The sequence below is a fragment of the Polyodon spathula genome, chromosome 7 (assembly GCF_017654505.1).
Source record: "Polyodon spathula isolate WHYD16114869_AA chromosome 7, ASM1765450v1, whole genome shotgun sequence".
Taxonomy (NCBI): domain Eukaryota; kingdom Metazoa; phylum Chordata; class Actinopteri; order Acipenseriformes; family Polyodontidae; genus Polyodon; species Polyodon spathula.
The window spans coordinates 41439499-41463380 of record NC_054540.1 but is presented as its reverse complement, the minus strand read 5'-3'; the positions used below and the strand labels follow the sequence as shown (position 1 = coordinate 41463380).

General features: G+C 38.4%; 1 protein-coding gene across 2 annotated transcripts; it reads right to left on the bottom strand.

Moving 5' to 3' along the window:
* Positions 1-218: 218 nt before the first annotated feature.
* On the bottom strand, positions 219-12229 carry LOC121318626 (interleukin-13 receptor subunit alpha-1-like). 2 transcript variants are annotated; one of them, XM_041255502.1, is made up of 11 exons: positions 12026-12229; positions 11023-11153; positions 10758-10902; positions 9507-9621; positions 9070-9260; positions 8841-8986; positions 7007-7146; positions 4423-4426; positions 3504-3601; positions 1639-1720; positions 219-577 (listed from the first exon to the last, which is right to left on the bottom strand). In XM_041255502.1, exons 1-11 carry the CDS (start codon positions 12114-12116, stop codon positions 488-490), a joined length of 1233 nt encoding a protein of 410 aa, XP_041111436.1. In that variant the 5' UTR covers positions 12117-12229; the 3' UTR covers positions 219-487. The 2 variants fall into 2 exon arrangements, with proteins under 2 accessions (XP_041111436.1, XP_041111438.1); XM_041255504.1 differs by lacking the exons at positions 3504-3601; positions 4423-4426 and having other exon boundaries at positions 7011-7146; positions 12026-12226.
* Between the last annotated feature and the right edge of the window lie 11653 nt (positions 12230-23882).

The window sequence follows — 23882 nt, the reverse complement described above, 5'->3', positions numbered from 1 at the left end:
ACTGCTGAACTTATCCTGAAATCATGTGAATCACTACAATTTAACACAGCTGGAGGCCACTTGATGTGTGATTTTGAAGGCGATTGGTTACACTTGAGCTAATTTAGGATTGGGAGGGGCACTTATCCAACTAAGCAATTTCAGTTTTTAATTAATTTTCTACAAATTTCTATAATATTTTTTTCACTTGAAGTTGTGGGGTAGGATGTGTAGATAAATGGAAAAAATAAAGTTTTAATGCATTTTAATTCCAGTCTATAAGACAACAACATTCTGAAAAGGGGTGTAGACTTTTCTGCACTGTACATGCTGTAACTGCTGCTTGCTTGTTTTCCTCACATACAAAGCCATAAGGTAGCTAAATATTGCTACTGAGGTGAGGATCTCAAAGTGATGGTCAAATCCAATCTCTTTCTGAAAGGTCTCACAATAACTCTTCTGGTCCTTTTCCAGTTCTGGTTCTCTTCAGGTTCTGGTAATTTGATATTTATTCTGGCTCCTGCTCCACCAGAACTGGGATACAGACTTCTTCTTTAGGAATGAATATCTGACATTCCTTTGCTTGCAATGTCCAGTTCTGCAAATAGAACATTTATTTGGGAATTTTCTGAATAAACTTAAATGGAAAACATTTGATGCAAACATGCTAAGAAATAGGGACTACCATTTTAGCATTAATTTAGAAAAATAATACTTTCTAAAAATCAAAAACAACTAACCATAAAACACTTCTTGAACCATCTTATTTGATTGTGTATATTAAATGACTATTTCATATAGTCTGACAGACAGAGAACTAGCAGATCTGGATTAAATACACTTCCTCAATTCTTAAGTTTAAAACTTTTAGATTTTCAATACAGCTGGGGTAGGTTATATTATATAATAAAAATTTACCAGGTTATATTATATAATAAAAATTGTGTAACCCTGGGTAGTAAGTGTTATTTCCTAATTGCTGCCTCAAAAGTATAGAAAATGGCTATTATTCCCCACAAACTTTGCTTTTGTGACCAGGACAGTGATATTTCAAAATATCACTATTTCCAAAGGGAAAACTGGCAAATGTGTGTCTTTTCGTTCACATAAAGTCAGAAAAAAACAACATATGAATCCAAAGTAGTTTTTCGAGCAAATCTCAGAAGAATGAAAGGAAGCAATGGAATGAAAAGACACACATTTGCCCGTTTTCCCAAACAGTGATAAAATATCACTGTCTGTGTCACAAAAGCAAAGTTTGTGGGGAATAATAACCATTTTCTATACTTTTGAGGCATAAGCAATGTTACTACCCAGGAACAAAAATTGTGTTACATAGTGTTATCCAGCTGCTGTGTGCTTCCCTGTAATTGTCAGGTTTTTATAAACACAGTGTGAGGATTTATTTTGTAAATAATATTTGTATTGTATAAATCATAATCTAACTGCACGGTGTGCTGCTCCCTGTTTCTGTAATTGTCAGGTTTTTATAAATACAGTCTGATGGTTTATTTTGTAAGGCTACTGAAGCAAGGGTCTAAAAGGGAATGTCAAATTCAATGTAAACTTCTCCCATCCTTGCAGTGGCTGTTGTTGGCAGTGGAAGTGTTTACCACTTTAAAACAGGCTTCAAATGAAACCCTTCAGCACTTCACTTACCAAAATCTCTCCATTCCTTTCAAACATGTCTTTGAAAAGCTTTCCTGGGTCAGGGATCGGAGGCAGCAGAAAAATCTGGAGTCTTAAATAATATTAAAAAAAACAATAATAAACATTTGAATAAATCATAAAGCAGTGTGTAAAAATGAAGAGGATACTGTATATGAGCTATATTATGAGGATACTGGATATGAGCTATATTATAAGGATACTGGATATGAGCTATATTAAGAGGATGTTGTATATCAGCTATATGAGGATACTGTATATGAGCTATATTGAGGTGTAACAGAGCGAGGAGCCCTGCAAATGAAAAGGGGGCAGGGCAAAGCCCTGCTAATATAAAGTACCATATTAATTCAATTTGGCATCGCAGTGTTTATTTTAAATAGATCAAAATGACTGTGGCGCTTAAAAGAGGGCGGCCTTTATATGAGGACGACCTTTATTAATCAAACGCTGCAATATTTTATTACATGATTTATGACATTTTAGAAGTATTGTGGTTGCTTATTTTCTGTAATACGGTAGCCTACCTGTATGTAGCAGCATGTGGCTAACCTACTTTGACTACAGTATATTTATTGATGACAGTTACCGAGAGCCTATTAGGTGGGAGTTGGAAAGTCAGGGGAGTACTGTACCAGCGAATCAGGAGTGTATATTGCTTGTTAAGGGGTGGGACAATGCTGGCGTGGCAGTGGAATCCAAGAGTGTGACGTGGTTGTTTTTCTGCACCAAATATTTGATTTCTGTAAAAACTACAATATATCCTACTCGGTTATTGTTTTCTCACTTTAACTTGCTTGTTTGTAATTTCTCTGCAGAGAAACCGGAATTAAATCTTCTCATAGATAGTAAGCACATTGTTTTTATTTGTACAGGATTGAGTACAGAAATTACAATTGAACTAAAAACAAAACAAAACCATGAATAAGAACTTCAGAGGGACTGCTGTTCTGTACGTAGTTTACCTTGCATTTTCTTTCAGAACTGTACTTTCATAAAAGAAAATGTGCTTACTATGTGTGTGTACATTTAGTTTGTAATTTATGTGCTAGATTGAGGCTCCTGTCTCTTCGGGGGTGTTACATGTACATAGTCTGTGTTGCGCGTTTATTTGTTTTTCTTTTTTTGTAGGGGGAGAAAAAAATACTTGTTTGTTTATTGATAGCGGCGTTTATTTGAGGGCGGCTTCTATTATAAAGCTGATATATGATTGCAACGTCAATATGAGGGTGTCTTCAATTCAAGGGCAGCGCAAAATTGAAGTAATACAGTATATTTGTTTTGTATTAGCATTATTATGTATATAAAGGACGGCGAATAGCTGTGAGTGTTATTGTTGATTTGAATGGATGTTGTTATTTAAATATACAATGTGTTCTTTGTTACTGTTTGGTTTGGATGTGGTCTGGCAGATGCGATGGTAGCAGCTTGTATCTGCCAGACAGCTTGTGAGTGTTTGTAATTATTTTGTTAAAATCACCTGCATAAAAGTCTGTAGCTCTCTTCACTCTGGGTGGGTGTTCGAGAGGAGGAAAGAGAGCAAGAGAAACAAAACAAAACCGAAAGTAAAAAGAACAACTAGCGTAAGGATCCATGAAGGCTACTGCCCAGCCGGACCTGAGGCTTGTATTTAGTGTGCGAGATTTGTTTTTGTTTGAATATTTATTTTGCTCCGTGAGCAGTGTGTTTTTCTTAAAATATTTTATTTATTTTTGTGTTTGAAAATAAACTGCGCCGCAGCGCCTTTTGCACCACAGTACTTTACAGTGCTTATGGTGGCCTCCACAATCCAACAATCCTATGCCTGTGGTTAATATTTATTCATCAGCCCCAAGGTGCTAGGACAGCATGCTTACCTTTTGAGATAGACCAGAAGTGTAATGGCTGCTGCAGCAACCACAAGAGGAGCAACAATTAACACAATAATGTAGACAGTCCAGTCCATTTCAGCTGGACAAATAATAACCAAGCATTCTTTAAAAAAAGAGTCCAATACTATACTTACAGTGTATAATAAACTGCAATGAAAAACATTTGGCTGAAGTCATAAATAAGCAAATTAATATATAATCTGTAAGCCCTTTGAATCCCAGCATGGTTCCAGAACAACAGGACTCGTCTCACTTTAATCATTGAACACTTATAAGGGTTAATAGCACTCATTAAAATAGTTGGTTTTTCAGTTCTGTAGCATTAATGTAGAATTTTATCCTTTCAAACAAACAGGAGTTAAAACTTTGCAAATACGCCTGTGACAGAGAAAGAATAAATCTTGATTATAAATCCCCCTCCCAACATGTGAGGACTCCGTGTAAAGGGAACAGAGTGCCCTGGACTGGATGGTCTGACAATTCATTACAAGGGAAAGGTGGACTTCGGTCATCTAGAAAGGGGGCGGAGCTACGGTACTCCAAGTCATCGCCCCAGAAGGGAAGTGATGTGGCAACTGCGGATTGGATGAGAAACGGTTGCACTTGCTAACCAAGGAGCCTTGACTGATGGTATAAAAGGGGACGTGGCTAGGTGATATGTTCCTTTTGTTATGGTTAAGCTGAACCAAGAAAGGAGAAATGTGAATTAATCATCAATGTTTTGTTTGTTTGTCAAGTCTAATTGTACTGTTTGTTATTATTAGATGGCTAACACAATCCAGAGCTGTCGCTACAGGCCAGCACTAACAGAACAACACTTGACAACTGTGCATGAATAAACTGTATTTCACCACAAGCACTTTAGCACTCACTCTGGACTCACTTCTGTGTGTGTCTTTGTGTGTGTTCTACTGTGTTTACTCTTTCAAACTGTGTTTATTCTTTCTGGACTGTAACCCTGTCAAGGAAATTCATGGTTATATTCATTTTAACATAAGCATTTCTCAGATATTTAATTCTGTTGTCTGTGTGACATGCTGTGGGGATTGGGTTGTTAACACCGATTCCAGAGTATTCTTAACCAGATCTTCAAAGCTGGTTAGACAAGGCACAGGCCACAAACTGTGTTAACTCTTTGAAGCTCGTCTTCCAAAATTATATCTGATTGTCTATTCTCTAAGGTGTCATAAAACTTCCCAAGCTACAGTGCAGTTGTACGATTATTGTGTTAAAAGTTATTTATTTATTGTGTTTTAAATTAATATTATAAACTAATAATTATTTTTAAATATTATCCTTTGATTGTATTATGATGTGTTTTATATGCTTGTAATCATAATTTTGTATAGCATGAAACTGAAATTTGTATGCTTCTCCAATGAATGCAACTAAAGTTATATTGAATGGGAGGTTTAAATGATAAATGTAAAATCCTCTGATAACAAAATAAGTGGATAAATTCCATTTCTAACACACCCTTTTTGTGTGATACACAACTGTCTCTCAAATACTGTGAACCAATGGAAGGACCGACTAGGATTTGTTTACAGTACAAGGGAACTCCTATACATTGTGTTATTTAAACTCAAAACAAGGATTTTCATTCTCTCTGGGCTCTCTGTGGATTCACTCTTTCTTCAAAACACCTCATCGCTCTCAACTCATCAGATGCTGAAGTTCTTCAAAAAAGACGCAATGAAGTATTCTTCAAAGCTGTCCTGGAGAAAATATGCTCCCTCCGGAAGGATGAAAGCTTTTGCCTACAGCCTTCACAGAGATACTGCACTGCGTGGCTGCACAGCGAACTTCTACAGAGAGGATGACCGTTTTAAGAAGACTTTGTTTTAAACATTGTACCAACAGAATAGGTATCAAACTTATATTGTTTGTTTACAAGTTACTGAACTGAAGCCATGCTTTTCATATCGTCACAATACGTAACTTGCGTCTATTCAACTAGATCCTGGTAATTGTACATGCATACTTAGCCACATGGAAGCTGACGCATGTATATGTAATGCGTGACTCAACCAAACAATGCATGATGAACTATTAAGACTGCTTTATGCAGAATGCATAACTCTATGACCAGTGTGATGAAGAGAAAGGATCGATGCTGTAAATCTCCCTCCTGATCAGAAAGGGCGTTGTGTAAAGACAGTGGTACGCTGGCCCCTAGAAGAACTGCCTTGATGGTAGGTGGAAACCGGAAGGTGACCATATTAGGTGAAGTGCGTAGTTGCACGTTCCCGGAACGACTCCATTGCGATCAGCTGCAGGACGGCCCTCTATTGGAGAAACCATGGGGATTGCAGGGAGGAGGTCATGGGTACAAAGGGGAAGCAGCTACATCAGTACACCGCTTTGCGCTGAACAAACGTAATCTGACGGCCGCAGTCTGTAGTTTGTTGTTTTTGTTACGTGTGTTTTATTCTGTGTTGCAGAGGAGAATTGATCGCCCCGGAGCTGTCACTACCAAGCCAGCAAGCACCCCAGAGCACTTCACTGCACAGCACTAAGTCTTTCGCCACAGTCCCCGGAAGGGAGCACGCAATATTTCGTTCACAGAGGACGCGGGACCGACCATCGGACTATTGTTTTTGATAATTATTATTTTTGGGTCTGTAAGCCCGCCGTGTACCCCCAATACCATTGCTGGTAAAGGGGTGGATTCTTTTTGTTATTTATTATTAAAATACACAGACTGTTTTGGGGAGAAATACTGCATGGACATTACTTTCATTCACTGCACCCGTCACACTTGACGACACCAGAGAGCACATCAAGGATTATTATGAACATTTAACAGTGCATTTCTTTTCCTTGAATGTTTTATATTGTTGCTTCTTTATACATATGTTTTTTAACAATGAGGCCTAACCTTTATTCTTCTTCATTTGAAATTATGAATAAATGTAATAATAATTTGAATTGTTAGGTTTCTTTTTGTCTTTTAAAAAATACACATTTATGATTGATTTGAAACATACTTTAAAACACACATAGTATTAACTGTTAATCTCTTTTCATCACGAATCTAGGGTTAATTAAGCCAGCATCGTTAGTTCTTATTGAGGTATTGTGTTTATTATGGTTAATAATTATATTATGAGCTATAATGGGTATTTTCTTTAATGGTAATTGGTGAGGACACAGTTGTGACATAAACCCTAGATATACAATGTAAATATGCACGACAACCTGTTGTTTGGAACACTGCAAAACACATTACTGTGTATTGACTGGGATTATTCTTTGTGGTCGCCAGACTGGGATTATAAATAAATACTGTGCTTCAGCGCCTGGGAGGGTGAACAGAGGTCAGAATCCAGGGGGGGGGGGGGGGGGGGGGGGGGGCACATTATTGTACTTGTCAATAGAGGTAAGAACAGAGGTAGAAAAAAAGATTTTAAAAAAGAGCACTCTTACTTTTTAAAATACTAGAAGCAGACCAAAAACAATTAGTATTGTTGTGATGTATAACATACTTACCATAGTATTTCACTTCACTCCATTCACCTAAGCTCTTGCTTCCACAGTAGACATTGTATTGGGAACGCACTTGAAACATGTATTTTGCCTGAAGATCAATATTGATGCTGAATTTAGGGTCTTTTATTCCAGTAATCTAAAATGAAAACAAAAGTAGGTATGTTTATACTACTATATATATATATATATATATATATATATATATATATATATATATATATATATATATATATATAGATATAGATAGATAGATAGATAGATAGATAGATAGATATACACACTGAATGAATAAATGAACAATAAGTCAGAACCTTTATTGACCCAACTCAATTAATCACAAGCAAAAACACATCAACATTTTAAGCAATATAGAGTTGAAGAAACCATTCTTTCAATTCAATAAACACACCTCCCACACTTCAGAAACAGTCCTCTATTCCAAACTGATTAAAAAATAGTTGTATTATTTTAACTTTGTATCTTTTGGAATGTCTGACAAAGAAACAGGGAGCAGTATACAGAGCAGCTAGATAATGATTGTGTTGTTTAGTCCCATTGCTTCCTTTCATTCTTCTGTGCTCAGTGTTTCTGAGTGAGCCCTGCTGTTTTCTTAACTTTTCTTGTGTCGCGGTACTGATGACGGCGAGCGCACCGCCAGGCATATGCGATAACCAACGTCACTTTAGTGAGCAGGCGAGTGTGTTTTAATATAAGAACATAAGAAAGTTTACAAACGAGAGGAGGCTTCGGTTACTGGGGAGTTGATTCCAGACCATCACGATTCTCTGTGTAAAAAACTGCCTCCTATTTTCTGTTCTGAATACCCTTTTTCTAATCTCCATTTGTGACCCCTGGACCTTGTTTCTTTTTTCAGGTCAAAAAAGTCCCTTGGTTCAACATTGTCAATACTTTTTAGAATTTTGAATGCTTGAATGAGGTCGCCGCGTAGTCTTCTTTGTTCAAGACAGAATAGATTCAATTCTTTTAGCCTGTCGGAATATGACTTGCCTTTTAAACCCAGAATAATTCTGGTCACTCTTCTTTGCACTCTTTCTAGAGCAGCAATATCCCTTTTGTAGCGAGGTGACCAAAACTGAACACAATATACAAGATGAGGTCTTACTAATGCATTAATCATTTACTGTACAAGTATTGATCATGTTAAATGACCACAAGATTTTCTTGGGCTGTTAAATTCAACAAGGGCTGCTTTTGTGCACACTTATTATTTTATAATGAAAATTTACCAGTTCTGTTCAGAGGCAGAGAAACATATACTGATTTTCATTGGGTATTTAATGCTGGCTCCAAGTCACTTACATTTGCCCTTTACTCTTAACTAGTAGTGTGGAGGTTTTGCCATGACGATATGCACATTTGACATGAATAGTAACTTAACTCAGCCCCTTGCCATGTACTAAAAGCAGTGCAGAACTGTGGAATTCTGCCATTTCTACAGGTGACATTGGAAAGAACAGTAGCCCAATTAATGTCAGCAATAATACAGTACAGAATGGTATAAGTGAACAGTGTAATGACATTTGGAAATATTTACATTGTTACTGCAGCAAGTTATAAGAAAGGTAAAACATTGTATGTAAAAAGTTCTGTATAAAAGTGTAAAGCTCACATTTCATAAAGCCTTGTAAAAACTTATTTTTCCGGGGATATCAGTGACTGGTGGAACTGGTTAACATGTTCCCCTAAGCATGGCCATTATTTGGTTGAGCACATTCCCAAAAGTCTGTTTAGGCAAACACAGTTAGCAATCACTTAGTAATCATGAATTGCATTTAAAACAACGAAACAGAAAAAAGTACTCTAACTTACATCTATCCAGTGTGTCAATTTGCTGTCCTTGTATCTTAGATCAAAGGCAATGCAATGCGCGGGGAAGTGACTTGGTTCTGTCCACTCAACAAACAGTTTTCTTTTTTTCAACGTTATGCTTGTAATGTTTGGAGGATAAGGCTTCACTGCAAAAACAACCAAGTAAACAGCATGAACACAGGAGTACAGCATCCACCAAACACAACAACAAGAAAAATAAGAACAATACCTATTGTTTGTGGGTCAACCTCAGAGTAGAAGGGTCTGATTTCAGCATAATCTTGGGATCCATTGACTAGAATATATACAATATGGGATGCATTCCACTGCTCTTTGGATTTGTGGAAATGGCAACCCTGCCTCACACCATCACTCACGATGTATTCGCGGCACATTTGCAGTTCGCCCAGGTTTGTTTGCCTACAACAAATAGCAGAAGTTTGCTTGTAACACAGTACACACTACCCTCCAGAAAGAAAGAAAGTGAGCAAGAAAGAAAAAACTAACACAGCTGACAAAAATGTTTTATCAGTATGTTTGGACAGCAAACCTATGCAGTTTATAACAATGGGGATGTGCAGGTCTCATCAAAATGACCACAATCAATGAAACATCAACAGAAACAGTGGGTTTGGCTTCAGGATCAAGAGTAACTTCAATACAAACCAGTAGTAGAGGCTGTATGCAAAGTGTGGTTTAGTTCCAGGCTGCCAGGTGCAGTTCATGCATCCCTCCTCATAGATAACACACTGGAAATTTTTCACTGAACTTTCTACATCGCCTGATGAACGTGAAATGATATGAAATGTATTATAGCAGTATGCAGTTAACAAAAGTTATAAATACCTTAATACTTATTAGAAATAAATAACACAGCACTATACAGCAAATAGCTGGAAACTAGAATTTCATTTCAGGGTTTTTTCTGTATTGGAAGACAACATTTTTAACACCAATTCCATAGATAATCTGACCCTGTACAGAATAGTAGGTTTACTCTTTCACCTCAGATTATACAATAATAAAGTAATACAAAAACCAAGGAAAGTATGACATAGAAACCAGAAACCTGCAGCACATATTGTATCATGATAGTGTGCTGTCCAGACTCATGGAAATCTGCAGCACATACTGTATCATGATAGTGTGCTGTCCACACCCATGGAAATCTGCAGCACATACTGTATCATGATAGTGTGCTGTCCACACCCATGGAAATCTGCAGCACATACTGTATCATGACCGTGTGCTGTCCAGACCCATGGTTTAGAGTCAAGTAATAATTAAAGCTCTATGGCAGTTTGGCACAAGCCCTGCTAGGCACAAACAAGGAAATGGCTTCCAGCTGTCCCATTACACTCATCAACAAAGATTTTCTTGAAGCATTAATTTCCAACGCAACAGGAATGTCCTGCTTGATAGTAATGCTGCGGACCATGGTGACATGCTCAATTATCTGTCAGAAACTCTTCTGAATCTTTTGTTTTATACAATATTGTATGCTAATAGGATAATCTGAAAAGTCAGGCTTAAAACAAAGAAATATCAACATAAAACAAAATGTGTGCTGCCGCTTACACATATAACAAGAGGGTCCACAAACCACCAGCAGGTTTAATGGGCTTTCTGTTGTATGTGACACTGCAGTTCTTGGTTAAGGTTTGTTGTATGTGACACTGCTGTTTTAGATAAGGTTTGTTAGGACACTAACTTTTAGTATTATTATGGCCCACAAACTTATGGTTGATGTTTTCACATCTGATCTCAACACTAATTGAGTTCCAAATAATTGCATGGTTTTGAGTGCCGCTATGTCCTGGTAAAGCACAGAAACACAGCAATAGGATTGATTAAGAAAGCTCTATGCATGTTGCAGTATAGACCTAAAGGATGGCTGTACAAGGATGTGCGTTTTACCTGGTGGTGCCGGAAGAGATATGTTTGCCCATTCACCTTCCTTACTGGAATCACAATTATTAAATGCTTTCACATGGAAAGTTATTTCATCATTCAAAGCAAAGTAAACTTGCCGAGACAGACTGAAATCCCAGACATATTTTTTCTATAAAAAAGAAAACCATTTCAGAAATATTGAGACATTTTTCATTTAAAATATTCAGGGTGTAAACAATACCCAAAACAAAATGTAATTGTGAAGTATGAATGAAGATGCAGTGCTCACAGAGTTTAATGAAGACAGGTATTTTATACAGCCTTTGTCTGCAGCTACACCGTGTGGGGGGCTCCATGACCACGTCACATCAAACGGGTTCTTTATGGAAGTCGTGAGGTTTCTCGGGGCTGGGATTTTACCTGAACAGCACAAAATGAAATTAAGAATGACAAATTACAATGGAGTTTTGTTGTGTTAATGCAGTTTAACAAAATCATACTGATATATGACAAATTCATTTTCAAATTAACATGTATTCGTTTTATAATAATGTCATTTGTTTTATTCTAGACACTCCACTCTGACAACACTTTATTTAAATTTGTATTTTGGTTATGCTGCTTGCATTCTGTTGGGAGGGGAAGAGGAGAGGGGGAGGGGGAATCACTCAATTTTTGAATTCAGACTCATCGACCTAAACAGCAGCTCAACCTTGTAATCCCAAAATATGAGCGACATGTCAAAGTGGACCGCCTATGCTGTACGTAAAAGCGTTTCTCTAGATTAAAAAAAATAATTGTAATGAGCAGACAGACGGACAATGTGATTACATGTACCTCGCAGACAGACAACCTCAGTATCTAATCTACACAAAGTTTAATGTAACACAATGACGGCAGTGGAACATGTACTAACTACGTACAGTTAAAAGGGAGTGTATAGGACTAGGAAAAAAAAATAATAATAAAAATGCGCTTTGTACCAGAGATGGCACATTCTCTAGAAACTAATAAACTCTATCCTGTCACACTTACAACACAGTAACCAATAATCACTTGAACTCACGGAATTCAAGTATTCATATACTGGAGTACGCAGTCGTTTCCAGGAACACTGGCGTAGATTATGCCAGCAATATGATGAAATCGTGTTATGTTCTCCACCAAAATTAAGAATATGAATGACTTTCTGACTACTATAGTTGTATTCATATTCGTTTCTCTCCTGTGAAATAAGGCGCTGTATTAGCCACAAGAACGTCGTGTAAAATATAAAGTGAAAGTACAAATACCTGTGTGATTTTCAGCCGAGGTGATCATTAAAAGCAATCCAAAAAAACAAGACAACATTTCTAATCCTATCTCTATGCGTATCCGATACATGTGACAGCTATATCAAAAAATAAAAATAAACTGTCTGTGACAACAAAGATCTCCGTGGCACCCAGCGAGTCCTCCAGGAAGCGACTCGGTATGAAATCCGGGAATACCAGCAGTTCTCTTGCATAATTCAGAAACTCAAGCTGCGGGCGTTCCCTCGAAACGTCAGTCCAACTCTCCGTGTAGGCAGGATGTATCATTCGTTATCACTGGTACAATAACAAAACAAAAACCCCGAACTCTAACAAAACATCCTCTTAATAAACTGATAATGCCTTACAATTGGAAATACTGCGGCCATGCTATGAACTTTATAAAAGCCAGCAGTACTCCATGCAGAGATTTAAGATTTAATGATCTGAAGCACTTTTGTTCAACAAAATATTTCTCTTTTTTAAAGTGACATTTACTTTATTTACATTCTTCTTTTCTTAAAGGTCTCTGTAATCCAACACTCTTGTTTTGCGTGCTGCAATGATTACAAAAAAAAGAAAGAGTAACTGCAAGCAACATTATATATATATATATACCACATAGCCCACATGACGCCTAAGGGCATGCTGCATGCAATACCCTAGAGCCTAGAGAGGGTCTTGCTCGGTTTGCAACATCAAGGCAGTAAAAACGTGCAAATGTCTGACTAATTGTCCATGTAGCAGCATTGCATAGCTCATCTAAGGAGACGCCATGAAGGAAAGCCCACGAAGTTGCCTGGCCCCTTGTAGAATGGGCCATAATGTCCCTCGGTAAGGGGGAGTCTGTCTGTTCATGCGCCAAGCGTATAGCATCTGCCATCCAGTGCGGTAGACATTGCTTCGATAGGGCCTGATCTCTAGAGCGGGACCCATAGCGGACAAACAGCTAGTTGGACTGTCTCCAGGATGCCGCCCTATCCAGGTAACAGCGCAGAGCCCGAACTGGGCAGAGCATGTGCTGTCTACGGTCCTCTTCTGACTCGTGCGGGGGAGGTCTGAAAGTTTCCAAAACCACTGGTTGGTTAATATGGAATGGATATACCACTTTTTGCAAAAAGGCTGTATTTGTTCTTAATGTTACCTGCGAGTCATTTCCAGTGAAAGTCATACATGTGTCATCGATGGACAGCACATGAAGCTCACTTACTCGTCTGGCAGAAGTAATGGCTATTAAAAATGCCACTATTCGTGGGCACAGTTCTGAAGCTGGGCTGGGTTCGGGTGCCATAATAGCCCCTCCGCTTGGCTCAGGAGGTCCTTGCGCAGCGGGAGGTGCCTCGGATGATCCGATAACATGTCGGAGAGGAGGGCAAACCAAGGGCGCCTCGGCCATCTGGGTGCAACCAACAAAACCTGTGCTCTCTCCACCCTGATCCTGTCTAGTGTCAGGGGTAATAATGGTAGTGGAGGGAACACATACAATAGCCCCTGTGGCCAGGGGTGAGCCAGCACATCTACTCCCAGGGGGTTCCCATCTCTCTCCATGGAGAATCACAGGGGGCAATGAGTGGACTCGGCTGTGACAAAGAGGTCGACTCGTGCAATACAGAACCTCTCCCAAATCTGTTGCACCACTTGGGGATGCAGTCTCCATTCCAAGCTGTCTGGAGCTCTTCTGGACAGGAGGTCTGCTGCCTTGTTGTCCACACCGGGAAGGTGAACTGCCCTGATGGAACGCAAGTTTCTGTGCATCCAGGACAGGAGTCTGTGTGCTGCATGGTGAAGGCCCGGCGAGCGCAGGCCGCCTTGGTGGTTTATGTAGGCTACCACTTTAGTATTGTCTGTCTGGACCAGCACATGTTTGTGCGTTAATTGCTGGCGAAAATGAGATACCGCCAGGTTCACTGCTTGCAGCTCTTGGGCATTTATGTGCGCTTGCTGCCAATGTCCCTTCCACTGACCTCTTATTCCTCTCCCATTCCAGACTGCTTCCCAGCCCAGGCTGGAGGCGTCTGTAGTGATCACTTCCCTTCTGTGAGGGGATCCGAGGGGAGATCAGAGGCGCAGATTGCCAGGATGGAGCCACCACTCCAGTGTCTTCCGGCATTGTCTGGACACTCACACCAGCCGGTATCGATCTCGGACTGGGTATACCTTGAGCGTATTCACCCTGGCTTGAAGTGGGCGCATTCTCAGCAGCCCTAGTGGAAGGATTCTCGAGGTGGCTTCCATCAGCAGCCTGTAGTTGCTCTCAAAACGATTCAACAATGCTGAATCAGTCGATGCCGGGATCGGCGTTGAGCCGGGCGCGGTCGGTGGTGAGAGATCGCGCCAAGTCGATCGGTGACGGGGTCGGTGCCAGGCTGTAGGTGGCTCCGAAGGGGTTCTCCAGTGCCGAATCAATCGGTGCCGGGAATGGCGCCGAGAAAAGTGCTGACGGCACTCAATTGGCGCCGAGGCCGGTGCCGCTGTGTAGCGCGGTCAGTGCCGAGCTATAGAATATAGCGAGAGCAGTTTTAAGAGCGTGATTATAAATCAGCCAAATTCGGTACGCGAAAGCAAAAGCTATCTACGACCTGTCTCAGACAGATGAGAGATAAAATGTTGATGTGCTACTGTGAGGACGTCCCTCTTCAACAGGAGGTGGGAGGGACTTCCCTCGCACAGCAGGGCCCTGATAGGGCAGCTTTTGTATATTTGCTCAGAGATTGACGGTCAGAGAGTCTCTTCCCATTCGGTAATGGTTGTCATTCGAATTAAAGGGAACCAAATTTGTATATATAGATTCTTTTTTAATTACCTTAATATTTTTTCACTTCTAGATCATGTTTATTTATTAGCTTACTCAGGTTCTATTAAATTACTTTTATAATATATATTTTTGTAATACTAAATGGAATAATGTACTTTCCCTTCAGAGGAAGAACTCTGTGGATGACTTGGGTAGGTTTTTGTTTTTCTTGGAGTTTTTTCTGCAATAACTGTTATAGTACAGAAAAGTCTGAGATAGAAATGATAGAATCGCAGATCTGGCACATATTTTAATGCAGCTTTAAGCAATTTCTACTTTTGAAATTGATAAACCAGTTTTCTTCTTTTTTTTTTTTGATCTGGGTTTTTCTGATATTTCCCATCAGGTAATTTTTTTTTAAAATCTTAATGGAAGTGTTTACATTTAAAAATGTTTCACATTTTCACTGTATTACTATATTTTAAGGCATGGGTTCTGAATCTGTTTTAGTCATAGTCCACATTAGCAATTTTTCACATACATTGCGACCCCATTGAAAACTAAGTAAATACTTTTTTTAACCACTTTTCAATGTACATGCCACATTTGCCATATGTTGACCAATCCCAGATTCAGTACAGTGAAGACTGTGTTATTGGTATAGGTTAATTTGGGACTGTCTTCTTAGGATCAGACCAGGGAACACCAGCTGCAATAAAATGAATTCTTATTCATGAAGCAAACTGCAGTGAAAAAATGCATGAAATACTAATATGCTTGTGAGTAATTATTGATTTAATTGATTAGTAAATATCTGGTTGCTATTATCATTAATATATGCTTTGGAAGATATATAGTGTTATTACTTTTAGTTGACATTTAAACTGCCAAATTAGTCAGTACTGTAAGTTTCAGATCTGGTATCACAAAATCTAAGTGCTAATTCTCTTATGCCATTTATTTATTTATTTTTAACTGTGCTACCTGTTACTGAAACTTTTTTTTTTAACTATTGTGTTTTTAACCTAATAGAAGGCTCTGTCATCCAAATATTGTGAGACTTATGGCTGCAGCAAAAACACAGATATGCATTCTGATGGCAAGAGAATACATTCACGGAGCCAGTTTGGATGATGCACTTCAGAGAAATGATGGCCCAGTAAAGGTAGTAGTCATAGTCCTATTTAATAGGCTTAATGCCTAGTGAGGACACGCCCAGTGAAGGTGTAATACCATATCAGTGACGCTCTGCACTCCTACCATAAGGGTGATGAATACATCATGTTCATCCTACATTGAACACCTGTTCACAGAGACACATCCACGGTTATGTTTTTGTGCTCAAACTCTTTTTGATATGATTAGTACATTTTAAAGAAACTGAATCTATAACCGATAAGCTGCAAATTAATATTTTCTAGCTGGAAGCTGAAGATAAGAACTACATTGCTCTGTAGATGTCCATGGCAATATAACGTTGAATGTCCTTTATACCAAAAATTTATTTAAAATAAAGTTTCCACACTGTTGTCAAAGTGTGGTGTTCTTTTGAGCTTTTTAAAAAGTATGCATGTTATTAAACATATAATACCTTAAGTTATCTGTAATTTAATATTTCTCTACTTAGGTTGAGCAAAACTCAATAAAGGCATTTTTAACTGACTGGGGCCTGGCAAATGTCCATGACTCTGTATGCTTAAGGGAAGGAAGCAAAATATATGCAGAAGTGATGGGAGCACTTGGTGGTACTGTTTTTCAGAAATGCGGTCTTTAGGAATCACATTTCTGGAGCTTTTCATCAGTGTAATACCCTGGTCAGTAAAAAATACCAGAGAGCTTTGCAAGCTCATGGTACAAGAGGCTTCCCCACATACACTGTCTCAGTTTGGTCAACCTCATTTTGATCGGATGGCGGCTTGTCTGAACTACAATCCAGTTCTACAACCTTCTACTGCAAACATGGTGCAGTTTTTCAAGTCATTGGAAAATGCAAACCTAGAAAAACGTTATGCTTACAAGTGGTGAAAAGTTTGAACAGTTTTTTAAACAGCAACTATCAGGGTTTTTAAAAAATGTAGTTCAGTCCCCATGTTGCAACAGCTATGTAAGTAACATGCCTGCAGTTTTAACCCACATTGTTAACATTCTGGTAAGTTTTTACTCTTTAAATCCACAGCAAAGTTGTAAGACTGTATTGACCTGAAAGGTAAACGAGGGGCAGTTGCGAGTAATAAGGCAGCTACAACCGTTTACCTAGATGTCATGCGGGAGTACATATAGGGGCCAGGGTAACGCTGATGTTTTCCTTCGTTTGGGTTAAACGGTGGGAGAGAGGACTGAGAGAGGAGCTCTCAGAGTTTAAAAAAAGATATATGTGTTGTGTGTTATACCTGTCTGTGAGTCACTGTCTGTTTTTTTGTCACACAAATAGACAGTTAACGCACACCTCTGGAGCTGTCGAAAGGAAAGCACTGTCCGGAGCACCGTTGCACCACTGCACTCACCCAGGACTGGTGACCGTGTCATTGTTTTTGTTCAGGACTGTGCCCTTGTTTTCATCATCCCCGCGCTTTACACATTGTTTTGTATTGCCGGGGATTTATTACTGACGGTCACTAGACCTGGAAAAAGAGCAATAAAGCACTTATTCACTGAATCACCGTTGTCTGCTTATCACTCCTGCACCACATCACCGCTACACCTGTTCCCCTTACCAGCCATTTTGCCACAGTAGTTCAATTGTTTTTAAAAAGACAATTCACTGAATTAGGTAAATGCTCAGGTGAACGAAAACCTGAAGACACTGCGGCCCTCCAGGACCAGGATTGCAGACACCTGCTGAAGTTGTATGAATACTTTTGTCCAAGCATATTCATTTTTGCAACATTTTAAATTTTTCTATAAACATAGGAATACAATGTTGACCCCTTTTTCACATCAGATGTGCCTGACTTTATGTAGTTTATGCAAAAGGGCAAGTTCTTATGTTTGTCATACTTTTAATGTGAGTGAACTGGGAAATTGAAAAATACATACTGTGAGGCATGTAAAAATGGATTTTCCAGACAGTGATTTACGTGTAAAAATTAAAATTTTATTTAATATTACACGGAAAAAAGAAAAATAATAAAGAAGGATGTGAGGGAGGGAGTGCTGGAGTAATCAAAAATAAAGGAACGGAAGCCTCTTAGTCCTCTTCGCGTTCTGCTTAAATCCAAAAATAAAACAAAAAGGAATAAAAACAGAAAAGAGCCAAGTTAGTAAAGCCTCCGTTCGTGACACAGTCCAAACTCCCACGTACTTCCCTCCAGCCTTTTTTCCCCCGCCTCTATTCCTTAGGACCAACCCCGAACACAGTAGCACGTTCCCTTTAGTATGCAAACCCCGCCCCGGTAGTCAGTGGATCACCAATCCCAAACTGACAGGTATCCTTAATTTCACTCGACTCCAGTGGCTGGAATTTACATACTCGTACTTCCGCCCCTCACCAAGGTGCCGCCCCTCAAAACGATGACTTTTGTCATGGTCACAAGACCTGTTGGGAGGCTGAATTGCAGACCGAAACCCCTTTGACTCATCACACATACATATTCACACAAATATGTACACAATTGCATTTAAACCAAAAAAGGCTTTCTTTTTAGGGTAACCTTGTAATGTTTTAAAAATACTGTGTATGGTGAAATCTAATGACTAAAAAAAAGTAATTGACACATTTATTCCGGAAGCCATTTTATGTGAAAATTGTATGGATTGAAAATTTCTGTAATGAATGCAATTGAAATGTATTTATTAATAAACTATAATGTACAAAGCACACCATATTGAGTGCTATTGCAATAAAATTAATAGCATCTTTTTATAGTGAGCACCATTTTAAAAGTGGTTTATAGTAGGTACTTGAAGTTGCAAGCGACTTTACAGCTTCCAAGGTGTTATCGTGAAACGTAAGCATTTTGATTGGTCGCCATCCATGTGAACAGTGCTCTTAATTCACTTGTGGACATTTACATGTGACATTTACATTCACTTGTGGACATTACTTCCCATAGGCTTTATCATTTGACAGACCTGGCATAAACAGTAACAGTGCAATGTAAGCTACACATACACTTTAGTATTAATGTACACTTTGGTTAAATTGGCATTTTGAAAGAGATGGAACTCCCTTTATGATCCACTTTGCAGTAGCAGCATGGATAACAGTGTGGTAATAACACAGACAACATAGTAAAATTTTAAGTTATTAAATTATGCTGTCTTGCCCATTATTCATCAACATACATTACCACAAATAATTTAGAATTACAGCAACAAATTTAAATATGGGTTCCTGTATAAGAACACACAACATGAAAGGTTACAAATGAGAGCAGGCCATTTGGCCCATGTTGCTCGTTTGGTTGTTTGTAGCTTATTGATCCCAAAATCTCATCAAGCAACTTCTTGAATGATCCCAGGGTGTCAGTTTCAACATCATTAGTGGGGAGTTAGTTACAGACTCCCAGTGTATGTGTTCCATTACTCTATTTGCACTCTATAAGGCAGTTTTAAATTTGAGCTTTAGGAGAGGTCAAAGGTCATGGGCAAAGCCTTTTTTTGTTAGAGTATACATGTGCTTCCATAGTAACCATGACCCTATCTGCACTCTAAGGAGTTACCAACTTGTTTTTCAGAAGCAGTTTAACGTTTGACAAATTCAATACGGCCACCAAATCATCTCTTGAACAAATCTAATACTAGGCCATAAGGGTAGTCTATTGCACCAAGTTTCACATATTCGCCATGAGCGCTTTCTGAGATTTTAAAAACTGGCCAAAATTTTCAAGAAATCCAATATGGCTGCCAAACGATGTGACCTATGACCTTTTCCACTCTGACAGGCCTTCACATAGGCCTCTACGACCGTACCAAGCTTAGTGACTTTTCGTGCAACAGTGTTGATTTTACAGACATTTCAATTTTTTTGCAGAATAATAAAACTAATAATAATAATAACAATAATAATAATAATAACACGATTCCAATAACTTTGTTGCTTGGACTCCTAAAAATGCTAACAGAAATAACAGGCTTCTAAGCCTAACTAAATACACACAGATCCAGTTTTAACCTTGACGTGGCTGTGAAAAAGCTCTGAGGACAGTTCCATAAATTCTTCAAGCCTCTGAAAATGTGTGAGGGGGATTTATATTCATTTCATGCACTGAAGTTTTTATACGAGATGTTAACAACAAGTAGCAAGCTGCTGTATCCTGGACAGTTGAGCAGTCTTGCAAAGTTGTGCTGTGAGAAGAGCAGAGCAGATTTCTCTAAAGGCATAATTTCCAACTTGCATTGGAGTCCCTCTTTCACAAGCAAGGGTTTCTGAGTGCTGTTGAAGGTCTTGATCCACAGGACAAAGGAGATCAGGGGTTCCTTAGCAGGGGGAAAAGGTGACAAAGTAAATTGTTTCAAATCATCTCCAAGACATAAAGGAATGCAAATTCTGGTATAGTAAGCAAACTTGTTAAATTTGCAGACGACACAAAAGTAGGAGGAGTGGCAAACACTGTTGCAGCAGCAAAGGTCATTCAAAATGATCTAGACAAGATTCAGAACGGGGCAGACACATGGCAAATGACATTTAATGGAGAAAAGTGTAAGGTACTGCACGCAGGAAATAAAAATGTACATTATAAATATCATATGGCAGATACTGAAACTGGAGAAGGAATCTATGAAGAAGACCTAGGAGTTTTTGTTGACTCAGAAATGTCTTCATCTAGACAATGTGGGGAAGCTATAAAAAAGGCTAACAAGATGCTCGGATACATTGTGAAAAGTGTTGAATTTAAATCAAGGGAAGTAATGTACAATGCACTAGTAAGACCTCATCTTGAATATTGTGTGCAGTTCTGGTCACCTCGCTATAAAAAAGATATTGCTGCTCTAGAAAGAGTGCAAAGAAGAGCGACCAGAATTATTCCGGGCTTAAAAGGCATGTCATATGCAGACAGGCTAAAAGAATTGAATCTGTTCAGTCTTGAACAAAGAAGACTACGTGGCGACCTAATTCAAGCATTCAAAATTCTAAAAGATATTGACAGTGTCGACCCAAGGGACTTTTTCAGCCTGAAAAAAGAAACAAGGAAGGGGTCACAAATGGAGATTAGACAAACGGGCATTCAGAACAGAAAATAGGGGGCACTTTTTTACACAGAGAATTGTGAGGGTCTGGAATCAACTCCTCAGTAATGTTGTTGAAACTGACACCCTGGGATCCTTCAAGAAGTTGCTTGATGAGATTCTGGGATCAATAAGCTACTAACAACCAAACGAGCAAGATGGGCCGAATGGCCTCCTCTCGTTTGTAAACTTTCTTATGTTCTTATGTTCATGACAAGATCAGCCTTGTTGTCATCTTTAAATGAATTGAAGTGTTGCAGGATACACATGCAATTTTAAAACTTTAAACTGTCTGACCTATTTTATACACAGCACATTTTTATAAAATTAATTTGAGAATATAGACTATGGCATAGACCTGAAAAAACAAAATATGTATGAATTGTTTCCAAATTGTGTGTGTATAAATCCATGCACCTTATGGAATTAAACAGCACTCATGTGTAAAATGTGCAAATCTGTTTCAAAGGACTAAACATTTTATTAAAACATACTACATGGCATGTTAATAAAACATTAAGCTAAATAGTCAGGCCTACCTGTAGCATGATTGATTTGAGTTGATTTTTCCCGCAACATAAAACTGGACAGTGAGTAAACCTGCAATGTGGTTGCAAGGAAGCTGAAATAGACTTATGAAGAACTTTAACACAATACCAATTAACACTTTTCAAATGATAAAATAATGTTATTACTGGTAATATTAAATAAGTAAACAATTACAACAATTAATGATGAAGAAACTACATTGTTTAAGAAACATTGATTATTTGCAGTTATGGAAATATGTAATAAAATTAAACATACCACAATTTTGGAAAATGTCAAACTACACCCCAAAATAATTAAATATTTAACAGTGACTTGATTGGAAATAGACATAAATTAAAGAATACATGTTACTTATTGTAATTTTGACAACAACACCTCAACTGCTGCATGGATAGCTTCAATGGGCCTATCATCAACACATCTCGTGTTAACTGCAGCTTCCTCAGGTCCTGCCTTAAATGGCGTTCCCTAAAGTGTGTGTGTGTGTGTGTGTGTGTATATATATATATATATATATATATATATATATATATATATATATACATACAGTGCCTTGCAAAAGTATTCAGACCCCTGACCAATTCTCTCATATTACTGAATTACAAATGGTACAATGAAATTTCATTCTGTTTGATATTTTATTTTAAAACACTTAAACTCAAAATCAATTATTGTAAGGTGATATTGGTTTTATGTTGGGAAATATTTTTAAGAAAAATAAAAAACTGAAATATCTTGCTTGCATAAGTATTCAACCCCCACACATTAATATTTGGTAGAGCCACCTTTCGCTGCAATAACAGCTTTAAGTCTTTTGGGGTAAGTATGTACCAGCTTTACACCCAGTGTCGGAGTGATTTTGGCCCATTCTTCTTGGCAGATTTGCTCCAGGTTGTTCAGGTTGGTTGGATGACGCTTCTGGACCGCAATTTTCAAATAGTGCCACAGTTTCTCAATGGGATTGAGATCAGGACTTTGACTGGGCCAATGTAGGACATTCACCTTTTTGTTCTCGAGTCACTCCAATGTTGCTTTGGCCTTGTGCTTGGGATCATTGTCCTGCTGAAAGGTGAATTTCCTCCCAAGCTTCAGTTTTTTAGCAGACTGAAGCAGATTCTCTTGCAGTATTTTCCTGTATTTTGCTCCATTCATTCTTCCTTCAATTGTAACAAGATGCCCAGTCCCTGCTGATGAGAAGCATCCCCACAAAATGATGCTGCCACCACCATACTTCACTGTAGGGATGGTGTGTCCTGAGGCGTGGGCAGTGTTAGGTTTTAGTTTTGACCAAAAAGCTCTATCTTGGTCTCATCTGACCACAAAACTTTTTCCCACATCGCAGCTGGGTCACTCTCATGCTTTCTGGCAAACTCCAGACGTGCTTTCAGATGGTACTTTTTGAGTAACAGTTTCTTTCTTGCCACCCTCCCATACAGGCCAGTGTTATGCAGAGCTCTTGATATGGTTGACTGGTGCACCATTTCTCTACTCCCAGCCATTGAACTCTGTAGCTCCTTCAAAGTGATTGTTGGCCTCTCTGTGGCTTCTCTCACAAGTCTCCTTCTTGTTTGAGCACTGAGTTTTGAGGGACGGCCTTTTCTTGGCAGTGCCTGGATGGTGTGATGCAGCTTCCACTTCCTGATTATTGATCCAACTGTGCTTGGGATAGCCAAACACTTGGATATTATTTTGTACCCTTTCCCTAATCTATGCATTTGTATTACTTTATCTCTAACTTCTGTAGAATGCTCTTTGGTCTTCATTTTCCTTCAGAGTCACAGCCTTACCAATGATCCTTCGTGGGGTTTTTATCCAGAAAATGTGACAGCAACTTTAATGGTTCACAAGTGGAGGCCAATGGTAAGGTAATTGTGTCCTTGTTGGGGCAATTTCTTTCATCGGTGCAAACTGGGAGCTTCCACAGCACAGGGGTTGAATACTTATGCAAGCAAGATATTTCAGTTTTTTATTTTTCTTAAAAATATTTTCCAACATAAAACCAATGTCACCTACAATAATTGATTCTGAGTTTCAGTGTTTAAAAATAAAATAATAAAAACAGAATGAAATTTCAGTGTACCATTTGTAATTCGGTAATATGAGAGAATTGGTCAGGGGTCTGAATACTTTTGCAAGGCACTGTATATATATATATATATATATATATATATATATATATATATATATATATATATATATATATATATATATATATTTCTTCTCGTAGAAGTTAGCGCATGTTGGGTTTTATTTTAATTGTATTAAGGAAACGAACGCCTTTGTAACGCCTCTCCAGTTTTGCACAAATGCATTACAAACTACCAGTATCCAAAGCATAATTCTATATATGTCAGTTTATTTTTGAATTCTCATCCTTTAGCATAGAAAAGCATTTATAACAAT